At 45.1% G+C, this 18,379-nt stretch overlaps 2 protein-coding genes across 2 annotated transcripts in view; one reads left to right on the forward strand and one right to left on the reverse strand.

The window, feature by feature from the left end:
* Window positions 1-8,386: 8,386 nt before the first annotated feature.
* TRIM59 (tripartite motif containing 59) lies at window positions 8,387-9,613 on the forward strand (the record flags this gene model as incomplete). Its single annotated transcript, XM_079539645.1, has 1 exon — window positions 8,387-9,613. One exon carries the CDS (start codon window positions 8,387-8,389, stop codon window positions 9,611-9,613), a length of 1,227 nt encoding a protein of 408 aa, XP_079395771.1.
* A 4,030-nt stretch (window positions 9,614-13,643) lies between these two features.
* SMC4 (structural maintenance of chromosomes 4) overlaps window positions 13,644-18,379 on the reverse strand; it is a gene marked incomplete at its 3' end in the record, with an annotated part of 31,244 nt that continues 26,508 nt past the window's right edge. Inside the window, exons 19-23 of the mRNA XM_079539646.1 lie at window positions 18,042-18,215; window positions 16,787-16,969; window positions 15,930-16,162; window positions 15,162-15,345; window positions 13,644-13,841 (exon numbers count right to left, since the gene is read on the reverse strand). Coding sequence (XP_079395772.1) covers window positions 13,644-13,841; window positions 15,162-15,345; window positions 15,930-16,162; window positions 16,787-16,969; window positions 18,042-18,215 — 972 coding nt within the window. The remainder of the gene's footprint in view (window positions 13,842-15,161; window positions 15,346-15,929; window positions 16,163-16,786; window positions 16,970-18,041; window positions 18,216-18,379) is intronic.

Raw genomic sequence — 18,379 nt, forward strand, 5'->3', positions numbered from 1 at the left:
TCAGGAAGGCTTCCCTGTGCATTTGCACCAGATGAATGTTTGATGTTATGAAAAGCTTTCCATATCATCAAAACTAATTTGTAGATTTTTGCATGAAAAAGATCATACATTTCCCTTCAAATAGACTGTGTTGCAGTACACAAGTTACCATAATAGTAGAAAGCAGTAAAATGTGGTAATAAAATCTCATCCTTTTCATTTTCAAAGATAACATGAAGACCTTTGCATGTGGTAATCTACAGCATAGTTCATTTTTAGATTTTGTTGAGTCCTGTAACCAAATGTTTCCGTTGTGGTAGAATACCGTGCTGTGTTTCAATGTTACTTGTTTTCAAACTTTGTTTTCTATGAAAATGATATGGAAACTTCTAAAAATGGAATTTGGTGCATATGTACTGCCGAATAAAGACCGAAAAAGAGGTGTGAATAGATGTACAAATCAAGTCATGGTTTGAACACCTTTAATATGCCTAATCCAATTGTTTTAGACTCTTTTTATCTTAGATGTAGGCAGCCATGAACAATCTATTTTGAGCCACTTTAGAGAGAACTTTGTATTTTTAAAACTTGCACAAAAGCGATGCAAGTGTTTTTATAATTGGAGTAATGCCTCAGTTTTGAGGTTCTGCACACTAAATTCAAGGAGATGTTACAAATTTGTACAAAATGAACTCTTTATAAGGTGGCTCATTGTAGGAAATGCTGTGCCTTCCCCTTTGAGCACAAGTGTTGCATGAACAACAGTTTGCTATAATAAAACATACCAGATTAGCCACCATTAGCATCTATATCTACCTTGTGTTTTAAAATCAACTGGTAATTCTGAAACACTGTAGAATGGATAAAGATTATTTTGTGATCATAACTCTTTGTTGGACTAGAGTATTTTTGCAGCATTCCTTGTCATCAGAAACATGGTTAAAGTTTAAAACTAGAAGCAGCGGAAACTAGCTTGTGAAATTTATCCAAGTAGAGTGCAGGCTAGGCTGTCTTGGGGAAATAAACATTAAATCTTGCAACAGTATTGTACTGAGCGTGTCTTTTTGTGTGTTCAGAAGGTGCTGAAGATGAGTGCTGTGCTGCTGTTACTCTGCTCCACCGTCTGACTCGTTTACGTGCCAGACATCAGTGCACTGTGCTACGTGGGCTTGGCACGGTGGTTTTTGGTGTAAATTCCTGCTTTGCCCAATTATGCGGTGTGTGTTAGCTGAAGTAGGGGTGTTTTTGTGTAAATCAAACTACCTCTGAGGGGAGGGGAGAGTTGGTGTGCTGTGTGCATTTGTTCGGAGAAGCTGATGTGCTGTAAGTAAATTTCACTCAGGTCGCACACGGAGTCTGTGGTGTGATGTGCTGGAGAAGATGGCTGCCTTGTTGGTCGAGGGGAGAGAACAGCTGTTTGTAGCTGTGTGTAGGTTTGAAGCAGGAAGAAAAGGAAACAACACTGCGCAAGGTCCTACAGCTCTGCTGCCCCTTCCTGCTGTTACATTCTTGCATAGAATCTCCTTAACCCTCTGCTCTTCTACCCTCAGCCCGCTCCTTTTTACACGGAGCGTTCTCCATGTTTTATTTAAAATCCAAAAAGGCTAAAGCAGGAAATTCACCTGCTTCTCAGCACATCCTGTCCCTACTCTACACCAAAATATTGGAAGGTTAAATAGCCCAGCATCCACTGGGGGGCAGCAGTCAGAGTGAATTTGTTTGGCTAATGCCTTTTTTTTTTCTCCCCCAAAAAGCTTTCGTTTAAGGTAATTGTATTCCCGGGGAAAGGGGAGCTGTGGGATGAAGGTTTACTTCTGGAACACCAATCAGGTGGTAAAAGCTTGGAAACGGGAATGGCAGAGATACCAGAATTACCTGAGGGTGCAGCCTTGTCACTGGGTGATGGCCACAAGTCAGTTTTGTGTCTGGAGGGTTGGATGTATTTTAGCTTGTAACATTATAGAATGATGGAAATGCTCCTTTGACAGACGGAGCTCAGGTGTTTCTTTTTTACCAGTGGAGGTACGACATGAAGTGCCCTTCTCAAGTGCTCAGGAGCAGAATGCTGCTCTGTGATATTTGGATTGTCATCATGCAGTTGCTAACTCCTTAATCCCAGGTCAGCTCTCAGAAAAATAACCAAGTGTGCAGAGGTGGGGTCACACATTAGCCTGCTGTTAAGCCGTATTTAATATAGTAGAGGTTTAATAAACAAATGAAAGATCAGAAGTTGATTTCTAGCATAAGCTATTCCAGGTAGGCTTTTAATTCCAAGGAGCAGCATTGTAAGATAAATAGCTGCCTGGGGTTTTAGGGCTGGAGTTAGCTGATGTAACCAGGAGGAATAGCTCTGTGAAGGATATTATCATCTGGACAAACAGCCTCAAAGAAGTTGACCCTATTTCTTTCTCTCCCGTTCCTGGATGAGGAATAGCTCCTGGCTGCCTGAAGCCTTTCAGCCTCGGGGAGCCACTTGTTGGATGCATGAAGCTTGAATGGGGAAATACCTTTCCTGTGTTCTTTGTGCAGCTGTATCATCTGATGGATCACAAGCAGCCTTGGTGAGTTGTCTGCTTCTGCTGTTTTGGTCACGGAATGAGTTGGTTTTGCTAATTAAACTGTGGCTAAACTTAGTCCTGAGTAAGAGAAGCTGATCTCTCCAGTGAGGAATCCTCTTTTACACAGTCTCAAAACCCTCATGGAGTAAAAAAAGCTGTGGATGTGCAAGGGAGAAAGAAGAGTGGCATTTTCTTACTGAAAGTGAAGAAATCTGCGTGTATTTGTTTACAACTCCTATCGTATAGTTTATTGCTTAAATTGCTGAATTACTTCTGCTGTTTTATAATTAAGAATGTCTTCATGTTAATACTTGTAGACTTTGCCACTTTTAACTATAAATGTTTCCTCAGCTCTGCATGTCACCAAATTACTGGCAGGAATGTTGGTCACAAGGCTGGAAGCAATTACAGAAGTCATGCATCTGGATCAAATAGACTTTATGAAAGGGAACTTAGTAGCAGAAAATGTGTTGAGTTTACAAACTCTTGGTAATAGCAAGTTTTAGCCACTGCCAGAGTAAAACTCAGAAGGCACATGGTTTATTGAAAGAGTTAACATTGCTTTAGTACCTACAGAAGAGTGACTGGAAATTTAATTTCCATAAAGAAATTCCATTATTACTTGTAAATCCCTTGAAATGGGGTTGCTGTGTTTATTCTGCTGCTTTGGTGTGCTCCAAAGCTAAGAACAACTTACCTACAACAGCTTCAATAGCTTGAAGAAAATATTTTTGATCGACTTTAAGTGACTATAAAATAACATTGAAATGACAGATGTGGGAAGCTCTGACTGCAGTCTTATCTGTAAATACGTTACAGAAGTTGTGCAACTTGATGGAAAAGCATGTGCTTGTTGTCAGACTGAGTACTGGCAGCACTAGGTAGCAGGAGAAAGCACGTGTGTCATTCTTAGAATAGGGTTTTTTTCAAAGTAAAGCTTGTAGCATCTTGAGATTTTTTAGTTCTCGTAAGTACTTGAGAATAAACTGGCTGCAAACCACCGTAAGCTGTTATTCAGATCATTGGCTGTTTTGTAAATTGTTGGCAAAAGCTCCCTTGTTTGAGCTGCTTCTTTAGTAACTTGTTCCCTGAGACTTTTGAGGGAGTAGTGGAAGGAATTAATATATATCTATCTATATATTCTGTATTATGTAGTCTCTGTACCCTGGAAACAAAGTCAATTCCAGGCTGAGTGTCCATGCCACTGGGACTCTTTCAGGCACTGTAAGTTACTAGGAGGTCTTTGGTGCAGTTGCAGAGGATTTAGAATAGGTTTCTGAGTAAAGTAGCAGTGCTTTTCTGCCCATCAGGACACAAACAGGAGTTTTGAGGAGATGGAGAAGTTTCTCTCAAGAAACATGATGTTCTCAGCTTGGTTGTATTGTGAACCCAAAGAAGGGTTTCCTCATTATTTACAAATTTAAGGGGATTAACTGCTGAATTGTGTTCCAAATGACTCTCTTTGTACCGAGACACAACTGATACCTATGTTGCTATGCCTCTGTTATGTTTGTGGGCTTACCCACTTTGCACTGCCCGTTCATCTTCAAAACTTTGTTACCACTGTCATGTTTCTGCGGTCTGAATTGGATGGACTGTGATTTATCGGGCTGTTAGTGCAGCAGGCCTCCTAGCACAGTGTGAAGGGAGCTGTCTCAAGCTATTCTTTCATAAGGGCTCTGGCATTAGCGCACTGCAGGCTGTCAGCTGTGCAGATAGAACAGTGACCCACTGTCTTGCTCATAACAATTTGTCAGCTGCAGAGTTCTGCTCAGAGGTACCACTTGTTCCCAGCATTTCAACTGGTGAAGATTTGCTAGCAACAAAACATCCATGTGGCTGAAACTTTTTCTACAAATCAGGCTGAAGGGGAGAGTGATTTTTTGGATTTAAAGATTTCTGTATCTGGCTTAAGTTGTTTTTTTTGTTGTTGTTGTTTTTTTTCCTTGCTCAAACAGTAAATAAAATCTTCAGGGTGACATCTCTGTAACAAAAAGTGGGTTACTGTCTCAGTGGTCTGTCAGTGAATGAACATGTGCTGTATCCAAGCTCATCTCTGACTTACTGTGAGATGTGCTGCCAATAGCTGCTCTCTGAGAAACCATTTTCTGGGTTGCTCTTGAGGTGGGTTCTTACTGAGCCCACGTGGCTGCTTGAGCATCCTGAAATGGATGAGGCCACCTCTGTGATGGGTGCCTGAGTTCTGCAGCTGCTGGGTGACGTGGATGTAGGGGCAGGGGACAAGTTGAACGCAGTCTGCAGGTACACGTTTGTGGTACTGTCAGCAGGCAAAACGAGCACAAATGGCAGGGATCTGCCCACCTGAAATTAAAGAGCATGCACAATTTAAATGATTTTGTCAGTGCAAGCAACTTCTAACGTCTGATGATTTCAACTCAGGCAGATTTCTGGCTTGACACGAGGTGCTTTGTGCCTGCATCCTGTGATGTGCTCCTGGGCATGTGAGCAAACCAAAGGAACGCTGTGAGCAGCACTTCTGCTTTTGGACAGGTGGAGTAATGGAATGCAATATGTAATGAAGCTACAGAGCTTGGGAAAGGAATGTGCCCTGTTTGGACAATAAGAGAAAAAAAAATTGCAAAACAAACCTATAAAATACTGCCATCCATGTGGGAACAACACCAGTATGCAAAATTTCTCTGGAAATACAACCAGGGTAAAAAGTTTGTGCTGCTTTAACCTCTATTAGCTGCTTTGGTTCCACAAACCCAAGATAAATGGAACCCATTGCACGAAGAACCGTGTCTCTTATTTTGTCATTTCGACTTCCTTTTTCTTTCGCCTCGCTTTGGGCTCTGTGTCACTCCTGGGCACGATGTCTTTTGGAGGACCGCTGTTGGGACGCGGCACAGGGAGCGCGGATGAGAAACCGCAGTTCGCCTGAGGGGCAAATTGCGATTTGCGCTACGGCGAGGAGAGTTGGGGGGGGGCGCTGGTAACGGCTGCCGCCCGGCTCCGCCCCGCGCGCCGACCGTTTACTTTCGAACGGCGCAGCCGTTGGCGCTGCGGCGCATGCGCGGCTCGGCGCTCTGAGGAGAGCGGCGGAGCCGTGAGGGGCGGCCGGCGCGGTGAGGTGAGGGAGAGGGCGGGAGGCTGGGGGCTGCGCGAGGCGATTACCGGCGTGCGGGAGGCGCGGGGTCCTCACCGCCCGGGGCTCTCGGCTCGGGCGAGAACGAATCTGGGCCGCTCGCGGAGCCCGAATCGAACCCGCGGCGTATCGGCCGGGCGGGCCGCGTCGTTCCGTCGCCGTGGGACTGCGGAGCGGTCGGGGCTCGGCTGTGCGGGCCGCGTTTCCCGCGCAGCCCCGCCGTGCGCCCGCAGCGAGAGCCGTACAGGACGCAGGCGCCGTTCCGCTCGTCGGCCCTCGGCTCCCCCTCCGTACAGCCCGGTCACCTCGGTGGTTTTTGATGTATTTCTTTACGTTGAAAGCGCGCTCGTTTAGAAACTGCTCGGCACGGCGGCGTTTGGCCCGCGGGATGCGACCTCCGCCTCCGGGCCGCGCGCTCCTCCCGGCCGCTGCGAGGGCCGCCGAGCTGGGCCGATGGCGCGGAACGGCGACGGAGCGCTGCTGCGACGCGGCTGTGGGATGTCGGTGGCACCGAGTCGTGTCCCGTCCTCGCTGGGATGCGAAGTTTGGAGCTGTGCTGTTGGGTTGGCTGCCGGCGCTGTTACCTTCGTTGGAACCCGGCTGGCACCGCTCGTCCCGATGAACCAACGCCGGGCTGCAGCTCAGCCTGTTGTATTTGCTGAGCGTACGTTCTGCCGTGCTTCAGCACGGCGGTGACCTTGAAGTGGAAAATACTGCCTATGTGTCATTTAATCGCTTATTTATTTCCTTAACGCAAACTTGGGCTTCTACACTAGTGATGCAGGGGGGTACTGCGGACCTCTGTAACATCAGGAGGCAGCTTTTCTGGTGCTGGTTTAGCTTGGCTGCAGTGAGCTGTTGGCAGCACCGAACTCCTGGGGTCAGACTGGAGCTGGCTTAGGTTCACAGCTGCTACCTGGTGCCAAATTCACCTTTTAAGACTTTATCAGCTTATTACAGCTGACTTCTGTTGTAGAATGGTTACTTATTTATCAACACAGCCATATTCTAGATATCGTAGTTACTGGACGAGTGCTTGTATAATTAATCAGCAGTGGCTGACTCTCTAGGTCAGGAATGCAGTGTTGTCATTGAATACACTGCATTACTTCGTTCCATCTAAATGAAAGCTTGCTTTTAGAATCAAATAAATTAGATCCTTGAAGTCTGTACAAAGAATGTCAAACTAATGAATTTTAAAACATAGCTGTGGCAGATATGCTATATTACGTGCTTTTATCTCGTCTACGGCATTGCTAATTACAGGAGGGTAAGCTGACAGCTGCTCATTGGGCCTGCTATTGCTGCAAGCTTTCAGAAACCCAGCATGCTCCCAGCATGGTTACGCTTGAAATTTTAACATGTCTTCTAGCCTGTAATTTGCTTACACTGTTTGGCCCTCCTGTGATGTGTGTTTAGATGAATACGTTTGCTACCAAAGCTCTGGACAGGAAAACATTTCCCACCTTTACAGAATCCCAGGGTTGGAAGGGACCTCAAGGATCATGAATCTCCAACCCCCCCACCAATGCAGGGCCACCAACCTCCACATTTCATAGCAGCCCAGGCTGCCCAGAGCCCCATCCAACCTGGCCTTGAACACCTCCGGGGATGGACGGGGCATCACAGCCTCTCTGGGCAGCTGTTCCAGCACCTCACCACTCTCTCTGTAAAGAATTTCCCCCCGGCACCTTCATCCTGCCTTTTATTTTTCTCCTGGGAAAGTTTTTCTTGTTCCTTGCTGAACTGCTGCTAGGTCTGGATCTCCCTTCCTTGGCGTTTCCCATCTCTGGCAGCCGCCTCCTGCCTTCCTTCCGCTGGTGCCCATGTGCAGTCTGCTTTCCCTGCAGCACATGGGGGCATTTGGTGCCTTCCTGGGCAGGGGCTGTGCAGGAGCCCCACACTGAGTCCTGGCTGCCCTGCCTGTGTGTGCTCACAGGAGTTACAGGAGCTGCGTAACAGTGCTAGAGGAAAGCAGTCTGTTTCTTCCTCTGCTTCTGTGAGAGCAAGCAAATACTTTGCAGTTAGAAGTGTCTTTGAAGATTATTTTGATCTTGCACTTTATCTCATGTGTGTTGTTTGTGAGGAACGTTTCCCTTTTGTAATGGTTCATTGGAAGGGAACTACTGCCCTGGACTTAGGAAAAAATAATGGTTGCAAACATAAGAAGTCTGTGGGCTTTGTATTTCTGTTGGCTCCACGTATGTAGGAGAAAATAATGAGGATGCTGCTAAGGATTTTTTTTCCCAACCATGAATGAAAACTTAAAATTCAGCACAGTGGAAGTGGTGTTCCCAAAATTGACGATAGGTTTATTAGTGTGCACACTTAAATGTATTTCCCACATTAATTGACTCTCAGAAAATAATGCATGCAGTCAGTGAAAGCAGATTTGTTTGGCTTGGCTGTGTTATTGGCATGCTTTAGTTCTGGTGTCTGGGACATGGCTTACAAATGTGAAATGTGCAAATCAGGAGAACCTCAGGGTGTCACAGTGACTCCGTGGAAAAGCTGGAAAGTAAAGATGTGGCTCCCACACCTTGTGTAGGAGCCCGGGGAGGTTTAGTTTTACTCCCAGTACCTTGGGAGTATTTGAGTTTTTTATCATAGTTTTTTTCCCCGTTAGCAATGAACATGTTGGTGTAGCTTAGGTTGTTGGTTATTCCATTTCTTTAGGAGAATGAGACAACTTTACAAGATAGTGAGAAGAAAAATCAGACTTCTTTTTCTTTTGCAGGACATGCATCAGTTTGAGGAAGAGCTGACGTGCTCCATTTGCTACAGCCTGTTTGAAGACCCGCGCGTCCTGCCTTGTTCCCACACCTTCTGCAGGAGCTGCCTGGAAGGTGTCATTCAGCTGTCGAGCAACTTCTCCATTTGGAGACCCCTGAGAGTTCCTCTGAAGTGCCCCAACTGCAGGAGCGTGGTTGAGATCCCTGCCTCGGGCACCGAGGCGCTGCCCATCAACTTTGCGCTGAAGGCCATCATCGAGAAGTGCCGCCAGGAGGACGGCTGCGACGTGGCCACCTGCAGTGAGCACTACAGGCAGCCCCTGAACGTCTACTGCCTTCTGGACAGAAAGCTCGTGTGCGGCCACTGCCTTACGATAGGGAAACACAACGGCCATCCCATCGATGACCTTCACAGCGCCTACCTAAAAGAGAAGGAGTCTTCTGGGAAGATTCTCGAGCAATTAACTGATAAGCACTGGTCTAACGTGTGCTTGCTTATTGAAAAGCTGAAAGAACAGAAGTCGCAGTGCGAAAGCGTCGTACAAGATGATAAGAAGGCAGTGGTGCAGTACTTTAAGAAGCTCAGTGAGACACTGGAACATAAAAAACAAGTTCTGCTGGCTGCGCTGGATGAAATCAACAGACAAATTTTAGAAGAATATGAACCTCACATTGAGAAGTTGAAAAAAATAAGGGAAGAACAGCTGGAATTAATGTCACTGAACACTTCTATTCAGAAGGAAGAGTCTCCACTCGTTTTTCTTGAGAAGGTGGACAATGTGCATCAACGTATCAAAGCTCTGAAAGAGAAGGAGCTGCCCGATGTTAAAGCCGTGGAGATTTACCCACGGGTTGGACACCTGTTGAAGGACGTGTGGTCTAAAACTGAAGTCGGTCAGATCAACAAGATCCTGACTCCGAAAATAAAACTGGTTCCAAAAAGGAAACTGCGCAGCAAGAGCAATGAAAAGGAAGGAGGAAAACCTGAAGAACTTCTGCAGGCTGCAAATCCTCTGTCAGTCACCTTTATTCTCACAGTAATCATAGCAATAGCCGTGCTTTCATTTCACAAACCGATATCAGGGGTTGTCATTGAAGCCATTCCCACTTATATTTCAGATTTCTTGTTCTTTGTTTATCAAGATTTCTGCACCTGGGGGCAGAACGCAGTGGATGTGGTGTGTCAGAAATTGAGTTTACTGGCAGAGTTTTTAGGGAGAATTGTTCCTATTTGACTGTGTCAGCAATCAGATTTAATGTCAGAAAGAAACACCACCGTGTCTTTGAAGTTTCAATTGAAAAGCCAAGTTGTTAGAGCTGTGCTTTTTCTTTCTTTTCCCATATCCTTCCTTTTTCAGTACAGCTTTCCTCTCAGTTCACAGTTAGGCAGAGGAGGAGGTTCACGATGAAGAGGTTTTTTCGTCTGCTCACGCGTAAGGGAGGAAAGCAGGTGTTTAAACTGGAAGCTGTCAGAAACAGTGCGTGTGTCAGAAAGCTGCAATCAGCTTACAAACTGTAAGTGGCAGAGAGCAATCTCCAGTTTGTGGGAACTTCTTGAACGCCTACTTTGGAAAAAAATAATGGTAGCATAAATGGAAATATTTTTTTAATAGAAGCAGTACAGCATGAAGGTTTTTAAAAGCACCTGACCGCTCACTGGCTGCTCCCGGACGAGTCAGTCTGGTCTGGTGTGCGTAGAGCTCTTGTGCTGCCTTTTATTGATCTCTTTTTAACTGACGTGGCTGTAGGCTTTAAGTCATGTGTTCATGGACCTGGTTTTCATTTTGTGTGTTCTTGGCTGCTGTGACACAACCCTGTTTACAGAGCAGTATCTGTGGTACCTGTGGTGAAATACTGCACACAGCTTTTAGTGCCAGCTGTGCACAGATCAGGTATTGATTCTCAGTGCTCATAATGATCCTTGACTTTCTGCTGAAAGATTTAGTGTGCAGTGGAAATAGATACATACTGCAATAAGTACCGAAACTCCCTTCAAAATCAGCCACATAAGCATTTCAGATGTTATCAAGAGTCCTTAAACAACTTGAAAATGAGTGTAAATCTATTTCTAGCTTTTCAGCACAAATGATGGAGACTTTAACTTGACGTAGAAGAAAAGCCATAGCATCTTGTTCTGCAGTCAAATAATTGGTAACATGCTTCTCTTCATGGGATGAGGTACTAAACTCACGATGAAAGCAGATTTTGACCTGCAGTTACTAACAGATTGATTACAGGCTGGAATAATTAACTGTTGCAGTTAGAGCTGCAGAACACAGATAAGTTTACAAAAATGAATCTATGTCTGATTTTGACTCAGTGCAAATAATAGTATGTTCTAGCACAGCAGCATTCCTTGGGCACTTTGTTCTTTAAAGATACTCAAGCTGTTGAACTGGTGATGTAACTGTGAGGCCAGCTTTCGCAACGCCATGTTTTGAAACCCTTGTGCCAACCCAGACCTGCCTGCCCTACCAGCAGGTGCTGCTGGGGGGTCCTGCAGAGCAGCAATTGCTGCCACTGGTGTCAGTGAGGGCTGAGAGCAAGGCTGGTGCTCAGGTGTGACGCTGCTGTATTCCTGAAGCCGAGGTAAAATCCTAAGCTTATCGGTGTCCTCACATGATGGTGCTGGTAAAACAGTCTCACCCAGCGGTGGCTGTGCAGCAGCCTTCTCTGCAGCGTGGTGGTTCATGTTGCTCAGATTGGACCGAAATGTCAGTGCTGAGCAGAGCTTCGGAGGAGCAGGCCTCTGCCCTGCCTGCCTCTGGTTTGTGCCTCTGGCACGAGCGATGGCAAGTCGCCCTGTGCTGCTGGATTGTGAACTCGCTGTCGGCGCAGCCTGGACTGGGTAAGTGCCCAGTGAAACTGGCGGTGGGCTCTGTGTCTTTCTCTCCAGCCCTGCGGGATGGCTGCCACCTGCACATTAACTCTCACAACCTGGTGCTATGTCTGCTGCCACACAAATCTGCTTTTTTGATTTTCACGACTTTTACAAATCTTACGGAAAGTTTATAATGCAGTTTTATTTTTCCAGATTACGGGAATTTGTAAGATGTCTTTATCACTGATTGATAGAAACGTTTAGTACTCGTACTTCTTGGTGTACCATATATTTTAATAAATTTGCATATTCTTACATTAGAGTTGGCTAACACCTTGATTTCCTCCCTGATCACTCTCCCTCTAATCCTGGACAGCTGGAAGCACTTGGGGACTGGACTGGGGCTATGAGACAGAGCAGCAGGGCTCGCTGGAGCTAGAATGTGGGTATTAAGCAGTGCTTGATTTGATTTCTAATCTTCCTCTCGCCCTGTTTTTTGTAGCATAGACCATTTAGAGTCTCTAAAAGAGTTTGGCCAGTGTGGATTTCACGTTATTTGCATTGTTCGCTGCAGGTCTGTTTGGGAGTCTGCAGGAGGTGGGCTAACTCTGGCTGAGTGCGAGGTGCAGGCTGAGCTGCTCTCGCTCCCTCTCAGGAGGACAAAATACTGCAGAGAAGGTCATGGGTCAGGATGGGGGCAGGGAGAGCGCTCAGCAGTTGTTGTGGCCAAAACAACTTCACCTGCAGGAAGATTAATTTATTGTCGCTTCATACTGAAGGATGGTGAGAACTGAATACTGCAACTGCCATAAATCTATCCTCAGGCTCTGTCAAGGTCATGAGATGGGAGAAACCACAACTGCACTGCACTCGTGGCTGACATTAGGATGGGGCAGAGAAAGGCCTTGCATTTTCTGTCTTTAGTGTTGATTTTCACTGCTGCTGATCTGTGTTCTGAAAATGATCTGACAGTAACCAGGATGGCTTTCTGGCCCCAGTTCAAATAGTCTGCTTGCACGTTTTTATTCTGTGCCTGTTAATTTGCAGCTGGTGGTATTTGGTGTAATCACTGTGGAGAGCAGCTTTCACTGTTAACGTTAAACATGGGCTTTTCCCCTCAGTTGATAGCCTGTTCAGTTACACCACCTCCAGTTTGGCAGGGCAGCTGTGCTGGTGAGCCTGCCCTGCTGCCAGGTGAGTGCAGGCTGGTACAGGGAGCGCAGCCTCGCGGGCACCAGCACCACTCAGCCTCTTCAGTTGTGGGGAGGCTTCAGGGTCAGTGTGCGCTGTGTGACAGGACTGTGACAAAGTGCACGGAGCTTGAAGTGTGCTGAGTAGAAGGTGAGAGGGAAATGTAAAGACAAATAGCACAGGAAAGAGTGAACTGTCATCCTAGAACTGAGCAAAGCAAGCTTTTCTACTATAGGCATCTTACAAGAGCGAGCACATCAGTGACTGGTTATCTTTTTCTTTAAGGAAATAGGCGGATAACTGCTGCTGGCTTAAGCTAACAGAAGTGACATGAAGCAGCATTTAGGACACAACTGTTTTCTGTCAAAAGGAGATAGCGGCATACAGCAGTGAGGAACCTCATCCCAAGGTAGGAGACACTTCCAGCTCAGGAGCTGGTTATTAGTGACCACCAGATATTTGACCTGACTTCTGGAGTGCAGTTCCAGCTCCTAAAAATACAAAGACAACTTTCAAAGCAAAACATGGGTTCAGAAGTGCTGACACCACAATGATGGAAACAGAGAACTTTAATGGGTAGGCAGGCATCAGGAATAGGGCACAGATTTAAATGTTCTTACCTCTACAAGTGAAAACATGTTAGCCCTCTGTGAAATGATGGTGAGAGCAAGCAGGTGAGTCGCTGTGGGACTGATAAACTGTAAGTGTACAACAGCCACAGGAAAAGAGAAGTGTTGTCCTGCCTGTGTAATTACAGGAAGACAGAGAAGGGAACAACAGCCAAACCAGTTCAGTGCAAAATGTTCCCAGTGTCTGATTCCTAGAGCACAGCTTTATGAGAGCAGCCAGAAATAGAAGTAAGTCCGTTCCATTTTACAGCCTTATTAATGCAAATTATTTTATATTTTGACTTCACTTACTGGAACACACACATTAAAATGCTTTGGTATTTAAATAAGGATGCTCTTTGTTGGTGTTTGAAAGCAATTTGCTTCCTTTAGTACGCAGAGGGGGAATAAAAGTCCTGAATTGACATAATAATTGAAATAATAGCTTTTATTTTAATCAGTTCATATAATTAAGACCCATAGAGACTGTATGATAAAGAATGCCATTTATTTAGATTTGTTTTTATTAACAGTCTAAAGAGACTCAAATCTAAAGAGAAAAATCTCAAAATACAAAAGTATATTTAAAAAAATACAGTAAGCAGCAGCAAGAACATTAATTTACACGGGAAAGTTTCTGTTTTTTCATTCACTCTGGTTTTGAGCCACGCTGTGCTCAGCAATGCCCAGCTCCGTCAGTCCTTTGGCTGCAATGACTTTGGGGTTTGTAGCCACACTCTTGGTGGTGTTGTGAGTCTTGTAAATCCCAATCAGCCTGTCTGCAATCTCAAACATGTTGTTCCGCAGGGAGATGATGATGAACTGCGCGTTTTTTGTCTGCTCCTGGAACAAAAGGTATTCGTGTGAGCTCAGGGCTTTGGGGAAGCTGTGCTCTTGCATGGTCTCCACATCCAGCTTTAAGAACTGCTGACACATCCCTGTAAATGTTCGGTGCACAATGCAGTCCAACAGCTCTGCAGGTGCTGATCTCAACTCGTCTGCTTTTGGCTGAGTCCTGCCTTGGCTTTCAGCACAAAGCATTTCAACTGACTCAAGCAACAGCTTTCCCCCCTTTTTTTTTTCCTTTCACATGACCTGTTCAAGTGAATTGAATTAAATAAAAGCATACATAAATGTTTGCAGAATTTCAGTTTGCCCCAGTCTTAATGTGAATTTCATTAGCTTTCCTGAAGGCTGCCTGACTTACCTGAATTGTCCTAACGAGGGCTCCTTTAGGAATGGAAAGGAAATGAAACCTATCTCCACATGCTGAGAACTGGGGGAAGCAAACCCCTTGTGGAAGGGGACGAGCTCTGAAGAAGGAAAGCAGTTCTGTGATCCTGAGGCACGATGGCACAAGATAACCAAGCATCTACCTTGGCTGGTGCTTTCAAAATAAAACCACCTTTTTTCCCTTAGTAACTCAGTGTAAGGTCACACGTGTGAAAACACAAGTACTGTGGAAGCAAAGTTTAAGGTGCTTCCCTAGCTTGAAGCAGTTTATCTTTGGCATTTCCAGCCTGTTCCCAAAATGGGTTATACTTTGAGTAATTCTGAAAATTTAAATTTTAAATTAGCAGGAGCAGCAGCAATGTAAATGCTCGCTTGGCTTAAATATGGTGATGATAGAAATGTCAGTGCTTTTCCTTTCAGGCTTTCAAAAAAGACAGATCCAATAAACCTGCCTGCTGCAGCCTGAGAGAATGAAAGGCAAGTAAAAATCCCGGGACTTTGGCTGCACCTCAGAATGAAGTCATGAGCCTGGATGTGTGAACGCCCTACCAGGAGCAGCTCAGCTGAGTGGGGCTGATCAGTTTGAGTGAAAGTAAGTTTTAAAGAGAAAGGAGTTGCAGCAGGGCTGTGCTGAACTGCAGCGCTGTTGGCAAACTCTTTGCTCTTTAGACAGCTTTCCAAAACGCACAGTGAAGATGTAGGGAATAATTACAGATCTTCCGTTAGCAACCCAACTTCAAGAAAGCAGCAGTCTAGAAAAAAAACAGGCAGAAAACTACATTCTGAGCAGCTTTCTGAACATCTGCTTAGCACAGATGTTTGAAAACACTGCGTCTTACAAAGACTGAATCTGGCTGTAACTTCGTTACCACTTTCCCTTTTTGTGGCAGAGAAGGAACAGGTTGCACTGCAGTAGCTGCCAGTACTTACGTATATGTAAAATGCTACGATGGATACATTTTTGAAGTCAAGTGCTGCATCGATCTCATCCATAAAATACAGAGGTGTTGGCTTGTAATGATGAAGTGCAAAAACTAGAGCCAGTGAACTGAGAGTCTTCTCTCCTCCTGATAAGTTAAATATCTTCTTCCAGCTTTTCTTGGGAGGCCGAACGCTGAAACAAAATCAGTTTGTAAATTACTCCTGCTCATGAATCAAGGAATAGGCCGTGCTGACGAGCCAGCCACAAGGCAGCAGGGAGGTCGTGGAGCAGCTCCCTGGGCACACACCGCTACGTGTCAGCTGCTGCCTGCCTGGGCTGGAGCTGCTGCGACACTCGTTTGTTCTGTGTGGGACCTGCAACATTGAAGAACTACTATTTCATTATGTTTCAAAAGTGTTGTTCTGTTCTTAAAGTAATGAATATACTTTAGGGCTATTGATGGCAGAACCATGTCTGCTTGCCACTGTGATCTGACACGATTCCTCGGGCAAATGAAATGGTTTGGGAAACAAGAAACCTGGAACATTACTTTGAAATCAAAGCTTTCTAACTGTTGTTTGTTAGTTCTGTGTTTCCTGAAGTGAAATGAATATTACTCAGAGCTAAAAGGTTGTGGCTTCTGTGAGTATCTTGCCAGTATGTGCCAAGAGATGGGACGACCATGGTTAGCTGTGAAGTTTACTGTAAAAATGGGTTTTAAAAAGGCAATACAATGCCGAGGAATTGCAGCCACAATGCCAAGTATTTTCACATACCTGAACATGATTCCCTCAGAGAAGGGATCCAGGCTGTCTACGAGTTCTAACTCAGCATCTCCTCCCAAAGTCAGCATCTGGTAGTTCTCCTTCAGTTTATTTGTTATTACATTAAATCCTGCCATAAATTCATTTAGCCTCTGCTTTCTGAGATCTTCAAAAGCTTGTCTAAATCTGTCTCTCTCATTGGTAATGTCATCCAATTCAGCCACACGTTTTAAGTACAGCTCCTCCTGCAAAGAACAACAATGAAACACAACACAACCAAAGTGCAGTTAAAGAAGCTGCTTCTATTTTAGATTTTATGCCACTTTTCTTTGTACCATTTGAAAACTTATTTTTCCCAGAATGACCAACAGCCTTGAAGTAAAAAGGAGCTGAGAACAAACCCTCTTTTTGCTGTTCACTTCTAACGTGGACTCCCTCGGCCATTTAATTAACTTGAAATTGTAATTAACCGATGAATGCCTATTTTAGTAGCTCTGTGCTTCGGGTAATCTTACAGCTCTGCCCATAAGAGCTGTGGGCAGTTGGCAGCTGTGGGCAGAGCAGCTCTCAAGCGCTCTGGAGGAGCAGCACAGAAAAGCAGCTCCCATCTGCATTTAATCAACCTGTCTCAACAGCTACAGATGTCTGCTTGACACCATCTGACAGCACGGGGTCACTGCCTGTCTTTATGTGTCAGCAGTCAGTGCGTAAAGGTTTTGCCTTCTTCCCCTGGGATGAGGCAATACTGGGCAAGAAAACCTGAAGAAACCGATCCTTAAAAAGCCAAACGTGTTTTGGACGAGGCAGAGCCCCGCTGCTGTGCAATATCAAAGCAATGAATCTGCTGCATGGCAGTAGCAGAGCTTTACCTTCCTCCTGTACTCTGCAATAGCACCAAGGTTGGGTTTCATTTCATGGCACTGTGCTTCCAAGAGAGCTATTTGATTAGTGATAACGTCCGGATCCTTGATAGCCTCAAGCTCTTCTTGACTGAGCACTGGGAGCTCTTCGGGTGGCTTATCTTCTATGGGATGCAATGATAATTTTGATATCTAAAAATCAAAATCAGTTACTAGAAATCTAAAGATGACATCAATTATCACACGAACATGCTTCCAAAATAAATATTTTTGGTGTTAGTAGACACTGAACCTTCCAAGCATTCAAAACTTCTGCATGCCAGACAACAAACGCTGCATCCCGTTGTTTTGTGCCTGAAGATTTACTCTCAGAAATGGATGTTTCTGTGCATGGAGCAGCAGCAGGCAATGTGGGTCTCATCTCTGCTTTCCTCATCCTTGAAGTTTCTTTCTACCATTTGAAAACTTTTTGAGAACAAACCCTTTTAATTTAATTTAATACCTTGTATTTGCAAGATTGAAAAGCTGCTGCTCTAGCTGTCCTCAAAGGAGCAAGGATGCAAAGAGCACTGCAGGATCATCTGCTGGTCGACATCTTATCTGGCCTTTTCCCCTGGATGTCTCCCTGTGCACACACCGTGTTTGTGCACTTTGCATAGGTCATGAAGAACAAAGCAAAGCCAGCCCCAGCCATTGCCTCTGACTGACTGTGCACTCAGGGAGCCCATGGGCAAAGAAGTCAGGTTTCTGAGCAGAATTGCTTCCAGAAGAATTAAACACCATTCCCAGCTGATTGAAGACGCTCCTGCTGTGATTTGTCTTGTTTTAAAGAACAGCTCAGTGGATACAGTGCTGAATGTTTTCCATTTCTTACTCCTCTTTGCTTCTCTCGCCTTCCTAAGAAGGGTTTTTTTGTTGTTTTTATTCCCCCAGTATCTACTGAGAGAACAGCCAGGCACAGAAAGCCCCTTAGTTGGTATTTATTGCCTACTATTTTGCCTTTGTTGCTTTTCACTGCTCTTAAACAGCACTACATCAGTTACAGTTACCCCACCATTCTTTCATAAAGAAAAAACGTGGAAAGCCGGAAGCTAAATCATTTCATTCACGTCATCCTTTTTTAAACAGGTTTTTAAAGGATAAACAATACTTTGCTGTAAATGATGAGCTGAATGTCATTTTTTTGCCCAAATTACGCTTCCTGCTCCGTTAACTATTATCGGACACCATAATTCACCTTCTACGAACTGAAAAACTTGCTTACCTCCTTTTGCCAGTATTTAACCTTCGACTGATGTGTAGAAATATGACTGTCAATTTGCTCAATTTTGAACTTGATATTGAGGGCTTCCTTCCGCAGTTCGTGTTCGTCATCCTGAATGGCCCTCATCTCCTGCAGCAAAGTGCGGTGCTCCTCCTGCACGGCCGGCAGCGCTTCCTGCAGCAGTGGCACACAGAGGGCAGTGCTCAGTTGCCAGGGAAATTCACCCGTGCCTCACCTTACAGCTCAGTCCTCACCAGCTATTCACACAGTTACTCTCCACAGCCCTGAGTAGGGCTGTAAATAAAACACACTCTAACAGTCAGCTTAACCTGGTGCGC

The sequence above is a fragment of the Tetrao urogallus genome, assembly GCF_951394365.1.
Source record: "Tetrao urogallus genome assembly, chromosome: 9".
Taxonomy (NCBI): domain Eukaryota; kingdom Metazoa; phylum Chordata; class Aves; order Galliformes; family Phasianidae; genus Tetrao; species Tetrao urogallus.